At 49.4% G+C, this 16,992-nt stretch overlaps 2 protein-coding genes across 2 annotated transcripts in view; one reads left to right on the top strand and one right to left on the bottom strand.

The window, feature by feature from the left end:
• The window catches only part of ST7L (suppression of tumorigenicity 7 like), a 147,409-nt gene that overhangs the window by 42,180 nt on the left and 88,237 nt on the right, over positions 1-16,992 (bottom strand). The window lies entirely within an intron of this gene.
• On the top strand, positions 1,614-16,293 carry WNT2B (Wnt family member 2B). The gene is made up of 5 exons (XM_019956826.2): positions 1,614-2,199; positions 8,059-8,279; positions 9,317-9,594; positions 10,277-10,541; positions 15,430-16,293. The coding sequence occupies exons 1-5, from the start codon at positions 2,009-2,011 to the stop codon at positions 15,657-15,659; spliced, it is 1,185 nt and encodes a 394-aa protein (XP_019812385.1). The 5' UTR covers positions 1,614-2,008; the 3' UTR covers positions 15,660-16,293.

The following is a 16,992-nucleotide window of genomic DNA, read 5'->3' as shown; positions in this document are numbered from 1 at the left end:
TAAGTGAAACTACATACAGGCAGACATTGTTCATTTTGCTTTGTTTCACTGATGTGCCTAGCACAGTCTGGCACATGGTAGGGAATAAATATTTGCTGAATTAATGAACTCACTCCGCCCCCTGCCGCAGAAAGTGAGGTGAAGGGGTGAGAGATGGGGAGAGGGGATAAAGGTCTCCCTGAGCCCTTCTCCCTCATGTCTGCCTCTGGGATGTCTGCAGCCTCTCTGCAGCCAGCTGTGCCCTGTCCGCTCACACTCCGGAGTCTCTAACACCGACCCCCCTTCCCCCCCACAACCAAGAACTGACAATGAGTTTGGGGTTGAAGGGGCTGGGCAGTTTCCAGCGCGTTGTTTACACCAGGGCTTTATAGTTTAGATAAATCACGGAGAGAGGCATGAAAGACACCTGGGAATGAGGGGCTAGGCAGGAGAAACTGAGGCTGGAGAAGCGGTTGGGGCCAGACCCCAGGTGTACTCTGGAAGTCGGAAGATCCAGGGTTTTTCAAAAAAATTTTTAGGTCTCAGTAAGGGCCACCCTGTCTCCAGAAGCTCTACCTGCCAACCTAAGAAGCGCAGAGGGAAGGAGGGGGTCAGTTTCTACAGCTGCCAGCCCCCCAAGCCCTTCACAATTTACCACGCCTCCAGGCTGCTGGGGGGCTGACGGGGGGCGGGGAGGGGGGAGGAAGGAAGGGAGCAGTGGGGAGGAGGAAGGGTGGAAAGGCGAAGGAGAGAAATGGCTCCGGGGCTCCCACTCTCTCAGCAGGACCCCCACCCTGGCCTCTGGTTCGGGAAAGCCGCCCAGCTGTTTCTGATTCTCTCGTACTCGCAGCCCCGCCCGAAGGGGTGGGGGACCGAAGCTTCGGGAGAGCTGGGAGAGACTGAGCTGTGCTGAACCCTAGCAGCAAAGGGCTGGGAGTTCGCGTCCGGCCCGCAGGTGTGCTTCTTGGTTTTGGTCATCGCCAGCCGGCAGGCGGGACCTGTGTCTAAACGGGGTGTGGGGGTGTGGGTGTGTTGGGGGGAACCTATGTCTAAACGCTGTGTGTGTGTGTGTGTGTGTATACCAGGGGCAGCGGGTCGTCGACAAGAGAAGCCCCTATCTGAAGTCGGCTGTGTGTGTGTGTGTGTGTGTGTGTGAAAGAGAGAGAGAACCAGGGGCAGCGGGTGGTCGATGAGAGAAGCCCTACCTGAGGTCGGCGCCGGTGGCGCTCGCGTTGGCGGCGTTGGAAAGGGAATCAAGATTCTCCCGCAACTCCCCGCTGCAGAGCTTCTACCCATTTCACAGAAGCGCAAGAACGGAGGGAGAGAAAACCCGAGGAAATGACCAAGTCCTCTGTGGCTCACTCCAGTGTCACTGTAGTTTAGATGACTGTAGGGGAAAGTGTCTGCAGCTCCCCTCACCCGGCCCCCCTGGCCATCACCCACGGAGGCTGGGGTTGCCGAATGCAGGGCGCTAGGACCCGGTGGCGCGGCGTGGGCAGGGACTGGGTGCTCCGGGCGCAGAAGGGCGCCACTGCGCCCAGTCAGTCCCGAGCAGGTGGGGGCGCGGCGCGGTGCTAGGGGCGCCGAGGGGCGGAGGCGGCCGCCACACCTAGGGCTCCGCGGAGCGCCGGGAGCTGGCGCGGGCGGAGCCGCCCTGAGGGCCGCGCGTGTCCGGGGCTTCGGCCCCGCCCCGCGCCGTCCAATGAGAGCCCGCGGCCGGAGGGGCTGTCCGCACACTCTGTCCGCAGCCCCACTCCGCGCCGCCGACCCCCTGACACCGCATCCCTGCCTGGGCAGCTCGCCCCAGATCCCGAGTTCGGCGCGGTGTCGTCGGCTTCCAGATACCGCTCCCTGCGCCCCTCTCCGGGACCTGGCGCCCCGGCTGCTGGACCTTAGGTGCCCTTGGGTCCCCGGCCGGCGGCGAGCCTTATGGCCCCCCAGGGGGGTGAAGTAGGAGCAGCCTGAGTACCCTCAGCCGGTGCCCCGTCCACGCCCCTCCGGGCCGCGTGGCGGGAGTCTTCGGGGAGCTATGCTGAGGCCGGGTGGTGCGGAGGAAGCCGCGCAGCTACCCCCTCGACGCGTTAGCGCCCCTGTCCCCGAGTCCGCTCCCAGATCCACGGCCCCCGACGGCTCTCGGGCTTCGGCCCGCCTAAGTCTTGCCTGCCTTCTGTTGCTGCTACTGCTGCTGACGCTGCCGGCCCGCGTAGACACGTCCTGGTGGTGAGTGTGGCTCTCGGGGTTGGGAGGGTGAGGTACTGGGTTAAAGAGGCCAGACGCGCCCAAAGGGAATATACAGCTCCCAGCCCCCGCTGCTCAGGAGACCAGGTTGTCGCTGTAACGGGAATTAGAGACGATCCGGGCTCAACTGTCACTGAAGTCACCAAGGGGCGCAGGGGCATGGGGAGTGGGTAAGGTGGCGCTGCTCCTTCCCCGTCCGGTGATGAAGGCGCTAAGTATTTGGAGCAGGGACGCGGGGTAATCGAGGCTTCTCAGACTTTCTCTATTTCAGCTCAGTTCTCATAGGGCAAAAGCTACCTTACGAGTTTCTCAGGATGGATTCAAGAAACCAGTCGCCCATCTGGGGCCGCGGAGGCCGTCCAAGAGAACTCTCTGATCCCCTGAGGTTGTCCCCCGCCTGCCCTCGGGAGGTGGAGAAAGAGGCAGCTGGCAAGCTCGGAGAGCCTCTCGTTGGTCGACCCTCACCCCACCACGCAGTAAGGCTCGGGTGAGGCAGCGGTACCCAGCGCAAGGTTTAGAAATGGAATTAAGGCAAAAACTACCCCATTAACTCCCACAACTAAAACAAACAGATTACTTGGGTTTGCATACTTGAGACATTTTGTCTTCAGCCTCTGTTTTGAGAATCTCACTTCATATCTCCTTCTCTGCCTCCTTTTTCTTCCCTAGATGGGCCCATCTCCCATCTTTTCCTCTCTAAGAACTAGAGGCTTCTAGAGTCTCAAAACATTAAGAGATCCTCTCCTCAGATTTCTTGCAGGCCTTAGACACCAGGCATTTCACATGAGGGCAAATGAGGCAGAAGGAATTATGAATCCACTGGGTATCTGTTCTTCTCTCCCTCCCCCACCCAGTCTAGATGGCACCCATCTTTTTCTCCCAGAACTGAGCTGTTCTGTCTCCTCCCCCACCTCCTAGGGGCTGAGCAGGGGGAGAGTGGGACTGAGAAATGACTCAGTAGTCTTGTCTTTCCTCTTCGCCCCCCAATTAAACTGGCCTCTTGGACTGGGCTGTTACCCCTCTCTACCCATGCAGTGCCCGCCTTCCTTTCCTTACTCTGCCCCTCCCCTCAGACCTACACCTCCTCCACAGAGTGTGGTCTCTTTTCCCCTTGCACCCTGTGGCTTCTCTCTGGATTTGGAATCTTGGCTGAAGAAGGGTGAGGGGTAGCTGGCTGAAGGGCCAGCGAGCTTGGGCCGCAGATTCCTATCATTTCAAGATGTGTCTTTCTCCATCCCCATCTTCTCCCACCCTGCCCCCCTCCCTGTTTTCCTGTTTCAGAAAAATCTCTCCTTGGGATCTTTTTTATCTCTGCAGTGTTGGGGAAGGCAAGGAGAGGGGTTCTGGATGGGGGAGCAGGGAGGCCCATATCTTACATCTGGCTTGAAACATTCTTTTAGAAAAGGAAAAGGAAGAAGGGGATGAGGAGAAAAGCCTTTCAAAGGTCTGTGTGAGATCAAAGCCACCCTTTACTTTCATGGGCTCGGTTTTGGCTTCAGTGGGCTTGTAGACAGAGAATGAAGTGGTCACTGTGCATCTTTATCCATCCCGGATAACAGTTTGCTTTTAGGGACCCTTGATTGCTTCTTACCAATTTGGGAGGCAGCCTTGGTCCACTTGCTGTTTAGGTGAGGAAGTGTCACCCTGGTAATTTCAGCATCCTGGTTAAGCAGCTCCTAAAGATCTAACTGGGGCTCTTCCGAGCCCCCATTTTGTCCCCTTAGCTACCCTCTCTTTTCCTTTCTCCCTCTATTACTCTCCCCCCATGTGGTTCGTATTAAAGATTTTGGAAAAACTCCTGGGTGAAAGAGCTAGCTAGGGAGGGAGGGAAGCAGATGAGTGGGTGATACAGAGGGATTCAGCAGTCCCTGTGAAATGGAGGAAGGCAGCAACAGGGATGGGCAGTGAGTGCGAGGTGATTTCAGTCTGCTTGCCTCATAGGGGTCATAGCTGCAGGCCCCAGATGCCTGCCTCAGTAGTCATCACTTCTGGGATAAAGTAGAGAGCTGCTTTCCAAAGGCAGGTCAGGCCCCCAAGGTGATTCTCTCTTTCCCTTAGGAAAAAAAAAATCAGCTAGATTGATATTCTGTACAACCCTCTGAAGAGATAGATGCCTGTTGACTCTGTGTGTATCCATATTCCACTCAGGAGCAGAATGTCATCAGTATCACTAGTTAACAATCTGATCTTCCTTACAGCCCTTCCCCTTACTCTCCAACCACTCCCTTCCTCTTCTGATCTTTAAGTGGAGGAGGAAACGGATGGTCTTTTCTAACCAAGAAAAACAGAACAAGAAATGGGGGTCTCCTGGCATGTGCCTGCCTGTACTAGTCTGTATTCTGCAGGGGCTTGGATGTCAAGAATCAAAAGAGCAGGACTGTATTCAGGACTGTGGTTTACAGAAAGAGGAACAAAGTGGTATCGTGACATTAATATTATTGGGTGTTTTTTTGGGGGGCCTTGCCACCAGGCTTCTGGGATCTCAGTTCCCCAACCTGCACCCTCCCCACCCCTGGGGAATTCCCCAACATTAACATTAGTTATCAACAACTGCTATTTAATGATCCCTTCCTAAGTTCCTGATACCATGGCCAAACGCCTATAAGCACAATCTTCTTCAATTCCTAAAATAATACAGCAAGACAGATATGATCCCCGTTTCACATACGAAGAAACTAAAGGATAGGAGGGGCAGAGGAAGAAATTCAAGTTCATACCAGTTTTGGAGCCTGATTGGTCTATGCCTGGTTAAGCACTGTGTGCCTCTCTTATGCTTGGAACTGAAAATAAGCTTGGACTTTGGAGTCCGTCGGCCGTGGTTCACCCAGTTCTCCCTTGACTAGCCCTGATGGGCAGCGCTGAGTATTGTTCATCTCCCAGACCTCAGTTTCTTCACCTGTAAAGTGGAGCTCGCTCTCATAGGATTTTTGTGTAGAAAATGTTTTGTGAACTGCCAAGTATCATATAAATGATACTGTCTTAAGATATTCAGGGAGGATAATAGTTTTATCCTTGTGTTCAAAGTCCAATATGGGCTGGGCTAAACCATGTACATACACCAAGGACTGTAAAAGGAAGGAAGTAAACAAAAAGAGGATCCCTGGCCTCGTTAAAAAGATACAAGCTTAAAACATCTGCAGTGTCAACAAGGAGTAAAGCTGTAATTGAAATGATGCTTATGGCTAGCCAGGAGGAGTATGGAGTTGGGGAATAAATCAGAGCAGTCAAGGTTTTGTTTTATTCAACAAATAGTTATTGAGTACCTGTTTTGTGCCAGACATTGTTCAAGGTACTGGAGATACTGAAGTGAACAAAACAAATACAAATCCCTGCCTTCAAAGAGCAGCGTGTCCTAATCACCTGGGGATGTTGGTAAAATGTCAGTTCAGTAGGCCTGGAATGGGGCCTGAGGCACTGCATTTCTAACAGGTTCCCAGGAGATGCTAATGCTGCTGTTCTGGGGAACCACACTTTGAGTAGCAAGGAGCTAGAGTAGAGTAGTCACTTTGTCAAAGGAAGGGATAGGAACTGGTCAAAGGCAGGCAAAGAGAGCATTCTGGAGCAGGAAGCTGAGAAAAAAGTAAAAACTTCTGGAAGGGGAACGGAGCTAGAGTCGGGGGCATTTCTACTGGCTCATCAGCTGGGAGACGCCTTAAATATCTTTGTGCCCCTAACAGCTGAACTTAGTGCTTGGCACATGGTCGGCGTCTTGTAGGCACGTGCTGAATTTAGAGGAAGATGGGGTGGGTGGACCTCACGCTGCTTTACTGGAGGCCCCCACACTGATTACAAGGTGTTGACCATTGGAAGCCCTGGTCTGCATGTTCTCGAAGCAGCTACTTGGTGGAGTAAGAGTGTAGTAGAGGAAATTATCTTCCCATAGGAGATACTGAGCAGATATTCCCACGCTCGTCGAGGATGTAACGAGGAAGGACCAATGTGGGCTGCAGCAGAATGGAGTTCAGTTAGACCACAGGAAGGACTTTTTACCAGAGTTTGGCCTGCCCTACTCCAGACTGTCTCATGAGGGCTGGATTACTGGTCTCTCATTCCCGTCCAACCCCCCTCTTCCCAAGCCCCAGTTAAAAAAACAAACACCCATTGCCTAGAGCAGTACTCAGGGCTGAACTGGGAAAGCAGAATGGTGGTGAGACAGGGACAGGCTCCAACTCCAACGGTCTTGATTCTCCAAACAAAGCACCGCGGCAGTGGGTGTAACTCCCGGCTGTGCGTCAGGCAGCCCTTTCCGGCCTGGCCCAGACCAGGGTGTTTATTTTGTTTGTTCCTGGAAGCTGTTGCCCTGATGGACAGTGCTGGGGACGCTGATTCCATGGGATTTGCTAGTGGTGGACCAGCCCTCTCACCCCTCCCTGGGACAGATGGGCCCCATCAGCCCTGCTGAGTTCCAGAAGAGGCAAGCATCAGCCCTCCTTGTGTTTGTTTGAGTTGGTGTCACCAGTGGTGATCCAGTCTGTGGGTGAGGGCTGGGTTTGCGAGTGCAGGGGGAGGGGGGAGTGTTGCAGAGGACACAGAGCCCAGGGCAGTCCAGCTTTTCCCTCTCCCCTCTGGCTGCCCTCCCTTCTCCTCACCCACTTCTAGGCCCATTCTGGGGCCTTTCCCAAACCACAGGCTCATTCACAGCTCAAATCAAATCTTTTCTGTCTGTAGCAGCAACAACCCTCCAGGGCCCCCACCTGTGCAGAAAAGGGGCATGAAGGCATCCCTGGATGTGTTAGGACAGGAGAATAAGGAATTCCCAGCAAATCAAGGGCGGTGCTGGGTGCTGGAAACCGAGAAAGGGGGTGGGAAATGAGTGTATGGGTCAGATCTCATTTGATGGCCTTGTGGGGAGAAAAGGTGATGATGAACTCCTGCCTTCTCTCTGAAATGTTCTTCCTGAGGCTTGTGGTGGAGTCCAGGGCTAACTGTGTTTGAATGAAGAAAAAACACTTCCTTGAGAAAATTAAGAATGACTGTAGCAACCCACATATCTTTTAGTAGGTCTCCTAATCTAATTGATCTTCTTATAATTATTCACCTAGGCAGACTGGGGTCTGGGATATGGGGAGTGTCACTCTGTTGCTTAATCTTGGCCTTTGGTTTCCCACTGCAAATAGCCCTCTGCCCATGCAGATTCATCCAGGACATTATGCCCTATAAATTGGGAAGGATGATTTTGAAAGACTCATAGTTAAGAAAGGTCATGGGACATAGAAGTAAAGGGTATGGGGAAGAGTGGCATGGGGGTCTTCCTTCCCACACCTCACCATTGGGAATGAGGACTTTTAGCTATATGGGTCTGACTGGGGCTGTAAACATCACTCAGAACTGCCACTTATCTGTCTTCCCACTGACCCCTCCCCACCTCCATCCTTCTTCCCCCAAACCATGCTTTATGAACCAGTTATGTAGGACATGCCTCTGACATGTGGGTGTAATAATGCTGTCTCAGATACTAATTCTGTTATTTTTCCATGAGGCTCTTAACGTTGATTAGATAAACAGGCAATGGGGTTTGTGTGACATGCCCATAGCTTCTGTGTATGTGACACACGCCTGGCCTGTGTTTTGGGAGTGTGTGTCCCTTTGGTTTTTGGCTGGGGAACTGGTGATGGTGGGAGACCACTCAATTACTCTCTCTGAAACAGATTATTTCTTGAAGGCTTGTGGGGATTGGTTCTTCCCTGAGGCCTTGGGAAATATGGGTTGGAGGAGGGGGAAGGAAGCTCTAAAGGTCTGAATGCCAAACCTTTCCCCTCCTTACTCCCCCTCACCCCACCCCCCACCTCTGGATTGCAGAATAAAGCCAGATGCTCTGACAGGGCCCTCTCCACCTTGCAGGTACATCGGGGCACTAGGGGCCCGTGTGATCTGTGACAATATCCCTGGGCTGGTGAGCCGGCAGCGGCAGCTGTGCCAGCGTTACCCAGACATCATGCGCTCTGTGGGTGAGGGTGCCCGAGAGTGGATAAGAGAGTGTCAGCACCAGTTCCGCCATCATCGCTGGAACTGCACCACCCTGGACCGGGACCACACTGTCTTTGGCCGTGTCATGCTCAGAAGTAGGGGCTTCTTCCAGTTCCTTCTCTTTCTGTGCTTGGTTGGGGTGGTGAGTGGGTAGTGGGTGGAGTGCCTCTTTCCTACATTCTGCCTCATGATTAAGGGTAAAAACTGTGGGCAGAGCCCAGCATACAGTTGGAAACAGACCCTTAGTACCTTTGATATGTAGTCAGTGGCCCTTCTAAATCCCAGGGTTCCAGGATGACGGGTCAGAGCAACAGCATTCTCTGGTACCTCCATCCTCCATCCACCTTTTCCTTCCTTCCCCAATCCCCTAGCCTTCAGACTTCCATCCATGATCTGTAAGACTGAGGACTGGAAATGGCTGCTCTGTTCTTACCAACACCATCACTGCCCTCAGCCCAACACTCCCAACATTATAGTAATGGGAGCAAGAGATAAACAGAAAGGTGATATGTAAATATTTGGGAAGTCAGCGGCTTGGACTTGGCTCAGCAAAAGAGCTAAGCAGAGCTAAACAGTAAACTAGGAGAGAAAGGGAAGGAGATGAGAATCTGGAGGTGTCAGAGGGACAAGAGTGATGATTCATCAGTCCCCAAGAGAGGGAAGGAAGAAAGCTGGCTGGAGAAAGTAGCCTCTGTCTTCAAATAGGATGACCCCTGGGCTGGGGGCTCCATTGTAGGGGAACTGTCCAGCAGAGTGGGCCTGAAAAGGCCTGGAATGTGGACTGAGGCTGACTTTGCTAAGCAGGGGTTGGCACTCAGTGGGAGGCAATGATTCACTGTGAAAGTTTTCAATGGCTGGACCCAGGGAGTTTGGAAGGAAGCAGGAGTACAGGTCAGCCCAAGAGGTCAGATGTACAAAGAAGTAGATAGAGAGCTGTGAGGGCTGAGGGGAAGGGAGTAGACACTCTGGGGAACATTCTCGGAAGGGAAGGGTACTCTGAATAAAGGAAGTATAGGGGTTTCCCTGGGAAAGAAGAGGAAAAGAGGTTTTAGAGTTGGAGGTTGTGTGGGCTGAAGAAGGAGACAGACGTGGGCCTCTTTGCTGAAACACACTTCTCCTTTTCTCTCTCTAGGTAGCCGGGAGGCAGCATTTGTATACGCCATCTCATCAGCAGGGGTGGTCCATGCTATCACTCGGGCCTGTAGCCAGGGTGAACTGAGTGTGTGCAGTTGTGACCCCTATACCCGTGGCCGACACCATGACCAACGTGGGGACTTTGACTGGGGTGGCTGCAGTGACAACATACACTATGGTGTTCGCTTTGCCAAAGCCTTCGTGGATGCCAAGGAGAAGAGGCTTAAGGATGCCCGGGCTCTCATGAACTTACATAACAATCGCTGTGGTCGCACGGTCAGTACTCACGTCTGTGCATGTACATTCGTATTTGCTGGGGGTGGCCAGTACCTATGATCATGGAGTGAATGTGAAGGTAGAAGGGCTGAAGGCTTCTGGATTACCTCCAAAAGCCCCCACCCTTGGAAGAGGAGCAGTAAATGCTGGGGACCTTAGGGAATGCCAAGGTTCAACCTGGAGCATCAAGTCTTCACATAGGTGGGAATTAAGGAAAGGTGGAGGAAAGAAGGGAAATAACTTTTAAAGAAAGAAAAGAATCACCTCCTAAAGTCTGAGGAGGATTAGAGCTTATTCCAGTCAGTGCTCTGGCCTTTGGGCACCACCTATATGCCTAGCACTGTGCTGGAAAATGACATGCCACAAAAGCAGAAGGCATTGGACCTTGAACTCTGAAACATAAGAAAAACAGAGGATGTGCCATAGCTATGAACAGAATCCTGGGGCTTGAACGTTCAAATGGGCTTTCATGAAAATAAAAGCACTGTTGGTCTAGGAAGGTTTCCTGGAAGAATCTGGTCAGGAAGAATGGGTGCGATCTGACTGGGGAGAGAACAGAAGAACCAATGGCTGCACCAGCCAACCAGGGCCAGCAGACCTCAGGGCACTCATGCTTTTAGTCCTAGGGATGACCCCAAAGTATCCTGACTGCTTTTCCCTTCACTGCGCCCCCACCTTCCAGGCTGTGCGGCGGTTTCTGAAGCTGGAGTGTAAGTGCCATGGCGTGAGTGGCTCCTGTACTCTGCGCACCTGCTGGCGTGCACTCTCAGATTTCCGCCGCACAGGTGATTACCTGCGGCGGCGCTATGACGGGGCTGTGCAAGTAACGGCCACCCAGGATGGCGCAAACTTCACGGCAGCTCGCCAAGGCTATCGCCGTGCTACCCGGACTGACCTGGTCTACTTTGACAACTCCCCAGACTACTGTGTCTTGGACAAGGCTGCAGGTGAGTAAAGAAAGCAGGTAGGGACATGGAGCCCCAGGTCTTAGTGAAGGCACCTGTAGTTAATCATGGTCCATTCAGCGTCAGGAGTTAGGGATGGAAGTTGGAGGAGTCAGTCAGATGTGAGAATAATCTTGTAATAAGATTTTTGATTTATGCCTCGGTCTGCCAGGCTCACAGCTGCCTAGAGAGGAGAGGACAGTGAGCTCCCTGAGACCTGAGGTCATCTACCACTCCTTTACATTCCCAGCATCTGGGATACAGTAGTTACTGCTTGGTGAATGTTTGAATGATTCGCCCATTTCAGTACCAAGCTAATGTATGGGCTATGCAGAGGCATAAGATGCAGACCGAGTTTTGGCTCTTTACAATTTAGCTAAAGAAATGAGAGATAATAGGTAGACAATGCAACTGCAAAAGAGAGCAAAAAAAGTTTATTTGAAAATGTTGCATTTAAGTTGTTTTCTTGAAGTGTGGAGATTATCTGGATAGATAGAGAGGACGGTAGGCAGATATTCTCTACACATGAGTAGAATGGTAGGTAGAAAAGCACATGATCTGTTCCACAAGCAGAATGCAGGTTAAGTTGACTGAGTAAGGTTTGGGGTAGGGGAGATTAAAGGTAGAAAGATAGGTTGGAAGTAGACCATGAGTGACCCTGAGAGAGCTTATCCAATGTGCTGCCACTGAAAATTCAAAAATGGAATTGGGGAAGCAAGGAGAGAGGAGATCCCTACCAATGGCTGACCGTCAGCAGAAAGCAGTAAATCACTTTTTAATCTGTTCCATATATTTGTGGTGGAATTCTTGGGAATGCTGAAGGTGATGTAGTATTCCCCTAGAAAACTGGAAGTCACCATCATGGCTTGTATTTCAGGTTCAGATGGGTTAAACTAAGTACAACCTGCAGTGGAACAGAACTGCTCTTCCCCTGGTTATTCTTACGGCTCTCAGGCTCATCTCTGCAGTATCAGCAGTCAGGACTTCAGTAAGGGGAAGCCAAAACCTTAGCTGTCTTCCACACTATTTGTGTTCACCTATCACTGTCATTCCTGGACAGGCAATTGGCTAGGAGCAAAAGTGGGCACGGAAACAGGGTGGAGCTCCACCCAAGTCACAGAGAAAAGTAGCCTGTGTACTTTGAAGGGTGCCAGAGGCTTCCCTGTTGCCTCAGACTGTAAAGAATCTGCCTGTAATGTAGGAGACCCAGGTTTGGTCCCTGGGTTGGGAACATCTGCTGGAGAAGGGAGTGGCTATCCACTCCAGTATTCTTGCCTGGAGAATCCCTTGGACAGAGGAGCCTGGCAGGCTATAGTCCATGGGGTTGCAAAGCATCAGAAATGACGTGAGTGACTAACACTTTCACTTTCAGGAGAAAAAAGGTTTAGGAAGCACTTCTGATTCCCCTAGTGATTTCCTGTCAGCTCAGTTCAGTTACTCAGTCGTGTCAAACTTTTTGTGACCCCATGGACTGCAGCATGCCAGGCTTCCTTATCCATCACCAACTCATCAGCTTGCTCAAACTCATGTCCATCAAGTCGGTGATGCCATCCAACCATCTTATACTCTGTTGTCCCCTTCTCCTCCTGCCTTCAGTCTTTCCCAGCATCAGGGTCTTTTCCAAGGAGTCAGTTCTTCGCATCAGGTGGCCAAAGGTACTGGAGTTTCAGCTTCAGCATCAGTCCTTCCAGTGAATATTCAGGACTGATCTCCTTTAGGATGGACTGGTTGGATCTCCTTGCAGTCCAAGGGACTCTCAAGAGCCTTCTCCAACACCACAGTTAAAATGAGTTAATTCTTTGGCGCTCAGCTTTCTTTATAGTCCAACTCTCACATCCATATACTACTACTGAAAAAACCATAGCCTTGACTAGACGGACCTTTGTTGGCAAAGTAATGTCTCTTCTTTTTAATACAATGTCTAGTTGGTCATAACTTTCCTTCCAAGGAGTAAGCGTCTTTTAATTTCATGGCTGCAGTCACCATCTGCAGTGATTTTGGAGCCCCCCAAAATAAAGTCTGTCACTGTTTCCATGGTTTCTCCATCTATTTGCCATGAAGTGATGGGACCAGATGCCATGATCTTAGTTTTTTTAAAGTTGAGTTTTAAGCCAACTTTTTCACTGTCCTCTTTCAAGTTCATCAAGAGGCTCTTTAGTTCTTCTTCGCTTTCTGCCATAAGGGTGGGGTCATCTGTCATGATTTCCTATCACCAAGTTTGTTTTCTTCCCATGTGCCATAATTCAGAGGGTTACTCTATAAATGCCTAGAAACAGTCATACATCACCCAGGTGTAAGCCTATGCTATCATCCTAAAATGCACCTTTGGAGAAGGATCTTTGGAGTCAGGAGGGAAGGTGACTCATATGTGTGTGGGGTGTTCTCAGAGGCATAAAATTAGATCTCATAAAACCCAGAGTGGGGCCTGGAATTTAAAGGGTACAAGTAATCCTAGAAGGGAGTATGGATCCAGGATTTCCCTCTAAAGCAGTAAGTCCTATTGAACTTTCTGTGATGACAGAAATGCTCGACATCTGTGCTCTTCAATACAGTAGCCATTTAGTTACGTGTGATTACTAAGCAGTTGAAATATAGCTAGTGTGACTGAGGAACTAAGTATTAAAATTTATGTACGTTTAACTGTGGTTTAGTCACTACATTGTATCCCAACTCTGTGTGACCCCATGAACTTAGCCCGCCAAGCTCCTCTGTCCATGGGATTTTCCAGATAAGAATACTGGAGTGGGTTGCCATTTCCTTCTTCAGGGGACCTTCTCGACCCAGGGATTGAACCCAGGTCTCCTGAATTGCAGGCAGATTCTTTACTGACTGAGTCACCAGGGAAGCCCTAATTTTTTTTTTTTTAGTTCTATGAGTTTGTTTTTTTTTTTTAATTGGAAGCTAATTACAATATTGTGGTGGTTTTTGCCATACATCCACATGAACCAGCCAAGGGTGTACATGTATGTGTTCCCCATTCTGACCCTCCCTCCCACCTCCCTCCCCATCCCATCCCTCAGGGTCATACCAGTGCACCAACTCTGAGCACCCTGTCTCATGCATTGAACCTGGACTGGCAATCTATTTCACATATGATAATATACATGTTTCAATGCTATTCCCTCAAATCATCCCACCCTCGCCTTCTCCCACAGAGTCTAAAAGGCTGTTCTATACATCTGTGTCTCTTTCACTGTCTCACATATAAGGTCATTGTTACCATCTTTCTAAATTCCATATATATGTGTTAATGTGTTATATTGGTGTTTTTCTTTCTGACTTACTTCGCTCTGTATAATAGGCTCCAATTTCATCCACCTCATTAGAACTGAATCAAATGCATTCTTTTTAATGACTGAGTAATATTCCATTGTGTATATGTACCACAGCTTTCTTAGCCATTCGTCTGCTGATGGATATCTAGGTTGGGGAAGCCCTAATTTTAATTAAGTTAAATCTAAATGATCACAATTGGCTAATGGCTACTACATAGGCCAGCTCAGCTCCAGAGTATTGAAGAGGCTTCTGGTGTACAAGAGAGTTAGGACCTAACTCCTGGAGTAAAGCAGGAAACATATAAAGTAGATGTAGTCACTCCACACTCTAGGGCAGTGGTCCCTAATGTTTTGGTTTGTAAACTCCTATGATTAAAAAAATTTGAGCATGTACCTCCAATACATGTATATTTACTTATGAATTATGTCTATGTTTCACTGTACTAACATGTACATCATAAAACATACAAAGCAGATATTTTAAATTGATGAGATAAAAAAATATAGAAGCACTAGTATTTTCTACCCATATTTAGTGGACTGTGTAGACTACTAATAGAAACCAGTTAATTTATTATACCCTTTTTGAACCCCCAGGCTAGTCACTTTCCCATCTCCAGGAAAGGATTAAAGTAGATATTCTCTAGGATCCATCCTATCCAAAATTCTAGGATTTTGTGATCTGTTGGCAGGATCTCTTTGGCAAAAATCAGTCAGAATGAGGTTGTGAGCATTCTCTGCAGGGGGAGTAACACCATCCATACCCTTTAAGAGTTCCTACCATACGGGGTAAAGCAAGGGATATTCTTTAGGAATTCCTTAGGGAGAAGCCTCCTGCCAGGAATGCTTATCAGTTTGTCTCCTCAGATGATCAGATATTCTTGGGCTTCCCTTGTGGCTCAGCTGGTAAAGAATCTGCCTGCAATGCAGGAGACCTGGGTTTGATGCCTAGGTTGGGAAGATCCCCTGGAGAAGGGAAAGGCTACCCACTACAGTGTTCCGGCCTGGAGAATTCCATGGGCTGTACAGTCCATGGGGTCACAAAGAGTCAGACACAACTGAGCAACTTTTACACACACGCTTCATCTACTGAGTTAGATGCTATTAACTAACTTGCTAGACCTCATAGTTAAGAAGTGTAGAATTGGGTTTTAATCCTAGACAATTTGACATCAGGCCTATGCTTTTAATTTTAATTTCTCGTATAGTACAACTTAATGAAATATAAACTAAGTTGTAGCAAGACTTCTTAGAAAAGATAAATTATAGGCTAAGTTTTTTATTTTAACTTTTTATTATATAAAATTTCACACATCAAGTAGAGAACCTTCACCCAGCTTTAACAGTTATGACATTTTCAGGCTAAGTTTTGAAGGGAATATGGAGATATGTATTGGTAGGGAGTACACTGCAGGAGAAGTCAGTGGTCTTTGGGGAGCCTTGATGGTGGGAGGAAACAGGCCTGGTACAGAGGGCAATAAGATGGTCATTTTGGCTAGTGGGTATATTTTCAGGAAACGAGATTCTTTATGGTTTCCTCATGAGGATGTGGGTAAGGGAACCCAGAGCAGCTGCAGTAAGAGGTAACTTGGTTCTCACTCTCTTCCCCAACCCAGGTTCCCTAGGCACTGCAGGCCGAGTCTGTAGCAAGACATCTAAAGGGACAGACGGTTGTGAAATCATGTGCTGCGGCCGAGGGTATGACACAACTCGAGTTACCCGTGTCACCCAGTGTGAGTGCAAATTCCACTGGTGCTGTGCTGTGCGGTGCAAGGAGTGCAGAAACACTGTGGACGTCCATACTTGCAAGGCCCCCAAGAAGGCAGAGTGGCTGGATCAGACCTGAACATAAAAATACCTCACTCGTCCCTCCACTTCAAACCTCCTGATTCAAAAGCACAAGATCTTTGCATGCACACCTTCCTCCACCCTCAACCCTGGGCTGCGACAGCCTCTATTTAAGGACTTGGAGAACACTCCAGAGGGACTCTGGTGTCTAGCTGGTTCCTTAGCCCTGGGAAGGAGTTGACAGGGGATGTATTATAAAAAAAAAAACAAACCGAGCAGCTCCCTGACTCCCCACTCTGGAGGCTAGAAGGGAGAGTGGAAGAGGTAGGAGTCTTCAGAGTGATATGAGTTGCACTAAAGTACATGGTCAAGGCTCATTCTTCCCTTCCCTTGCATTGGCTTCCTGATACTTCTTGTGTGCGCAAGAGAAAGGGTACCTGGAGAGAACTTCTTTTCCTACCTGGTCGAGGGTAGATGGGACAGAGATGAAACCACACATCTCTTCCCTGGGTCAGTGTGAGCTAACTGCCTGGTACCCCAAAAGAAATTCTGCAACATTCTTTCATTATCAAGAGCCTGGGATTGCTAGATATGAGTTAGCATAGTGGACAAGGTTCCATTCTCATGCTCATATTGTTTGTAAACTGCTGTGTTTTGTAGGAGAAAAAAACTTATACAACTATAGAAACATACATTCTCTTCCAGTCTTTCTTTTTTAACCTGTATCAGCCAGCACTGCCTCTTTTGCTCCCTTGCTGCCTGTATAAACTGAGTGGCATGCAGTGTCAGCCTAACAGATCATTAGAACACCCTAGAACACTCCTAAGAAAGAGAAATTTGGTTACTCTTGGGATTTTTACTTTTTTTAAACTTTCCATGCATTATTCTGGTGGTCATCCAGGTTTGGGAAACACTAAGTAAAAGATACGTGACTCATGGAGGATGGCAGAGGGTAACAAGACTGATCTCAAGGGCCACATGAGGCATCAGTGTATACTAGGCAGGTAAAGATCTCTGGCTTTGGCAATTTTTAGGAGAAGATCCCAGCCTTTGAAGCTGGGAGCAGAAACCAGTGGTTACAGAGGGAAGGAGAGCTGGGGTTTGGGGCCAAACAGCTTAGAAAGCAGCCTTTCCTCATTTATTCAACAAATCTTTATTTAGTGACTCTCCAAGTCTTGGTGATTGTTATCCTTCAATCCACATTTGGCTTAAATAGCCCAGTTCCTTCTAAGCTACTACCCACTGCCTAACTAAGCTTGCAGTAGTGGCATCTCCAGAGATAGCAGGCTTAGTAAGCCAAAGGAGGGTAGGACACAGAGTCCCCAAAATCACGATGTCCTATTTTTATGTGACTTGGACAGTGGTTGTCTCTTGCCTGTTGATATTTTAAA

This window comes from Bos indicus, chromosome 3, assembly GCF_029378745.1.
Source record: "Bos indicus isolate NIAB-ARS_2022 breed Sahiwal x Tharparkar chromosome 3, NIAB-ARS_B.indTharparkar_mat_pri_1.0, whole genome shotgun sequence".
Taxonomy (NCBI): Eukaryota; Metazoa; Chordata; class Mammalia; order Artiodactyla; family Bovidae; genus Bos; species Bos indicus.
This window is presented reverse-complemented; position numbering and strand designations above follow the sequence as displayed.

Bases quoted from the DNA above. Each gene is read 5' to 3' on its own strand.
- WNT2B (XM_019956826.2), top strand. From the start codon at position 2,009: ATGCTGAGGCCGGGTGGTGCGGAGGAAGCCGCGCAGCTACCCCCTCGA. The intron at 2,200-8,058 runs GTGAGTGTGGCT...TCCACCTTGCAG, and splicing joins CGCGTAGACACGTCCTGGTG to GTACATCGGGGCACTAGGGG. The intron at 8,280-9,316 runs GTAGGGGCTTCT...TTCTCTCTCTAG, and splicing joins TGGCCGTGTCATGCTCAGAA to GTAGCCGGGAGGCAGCATTT.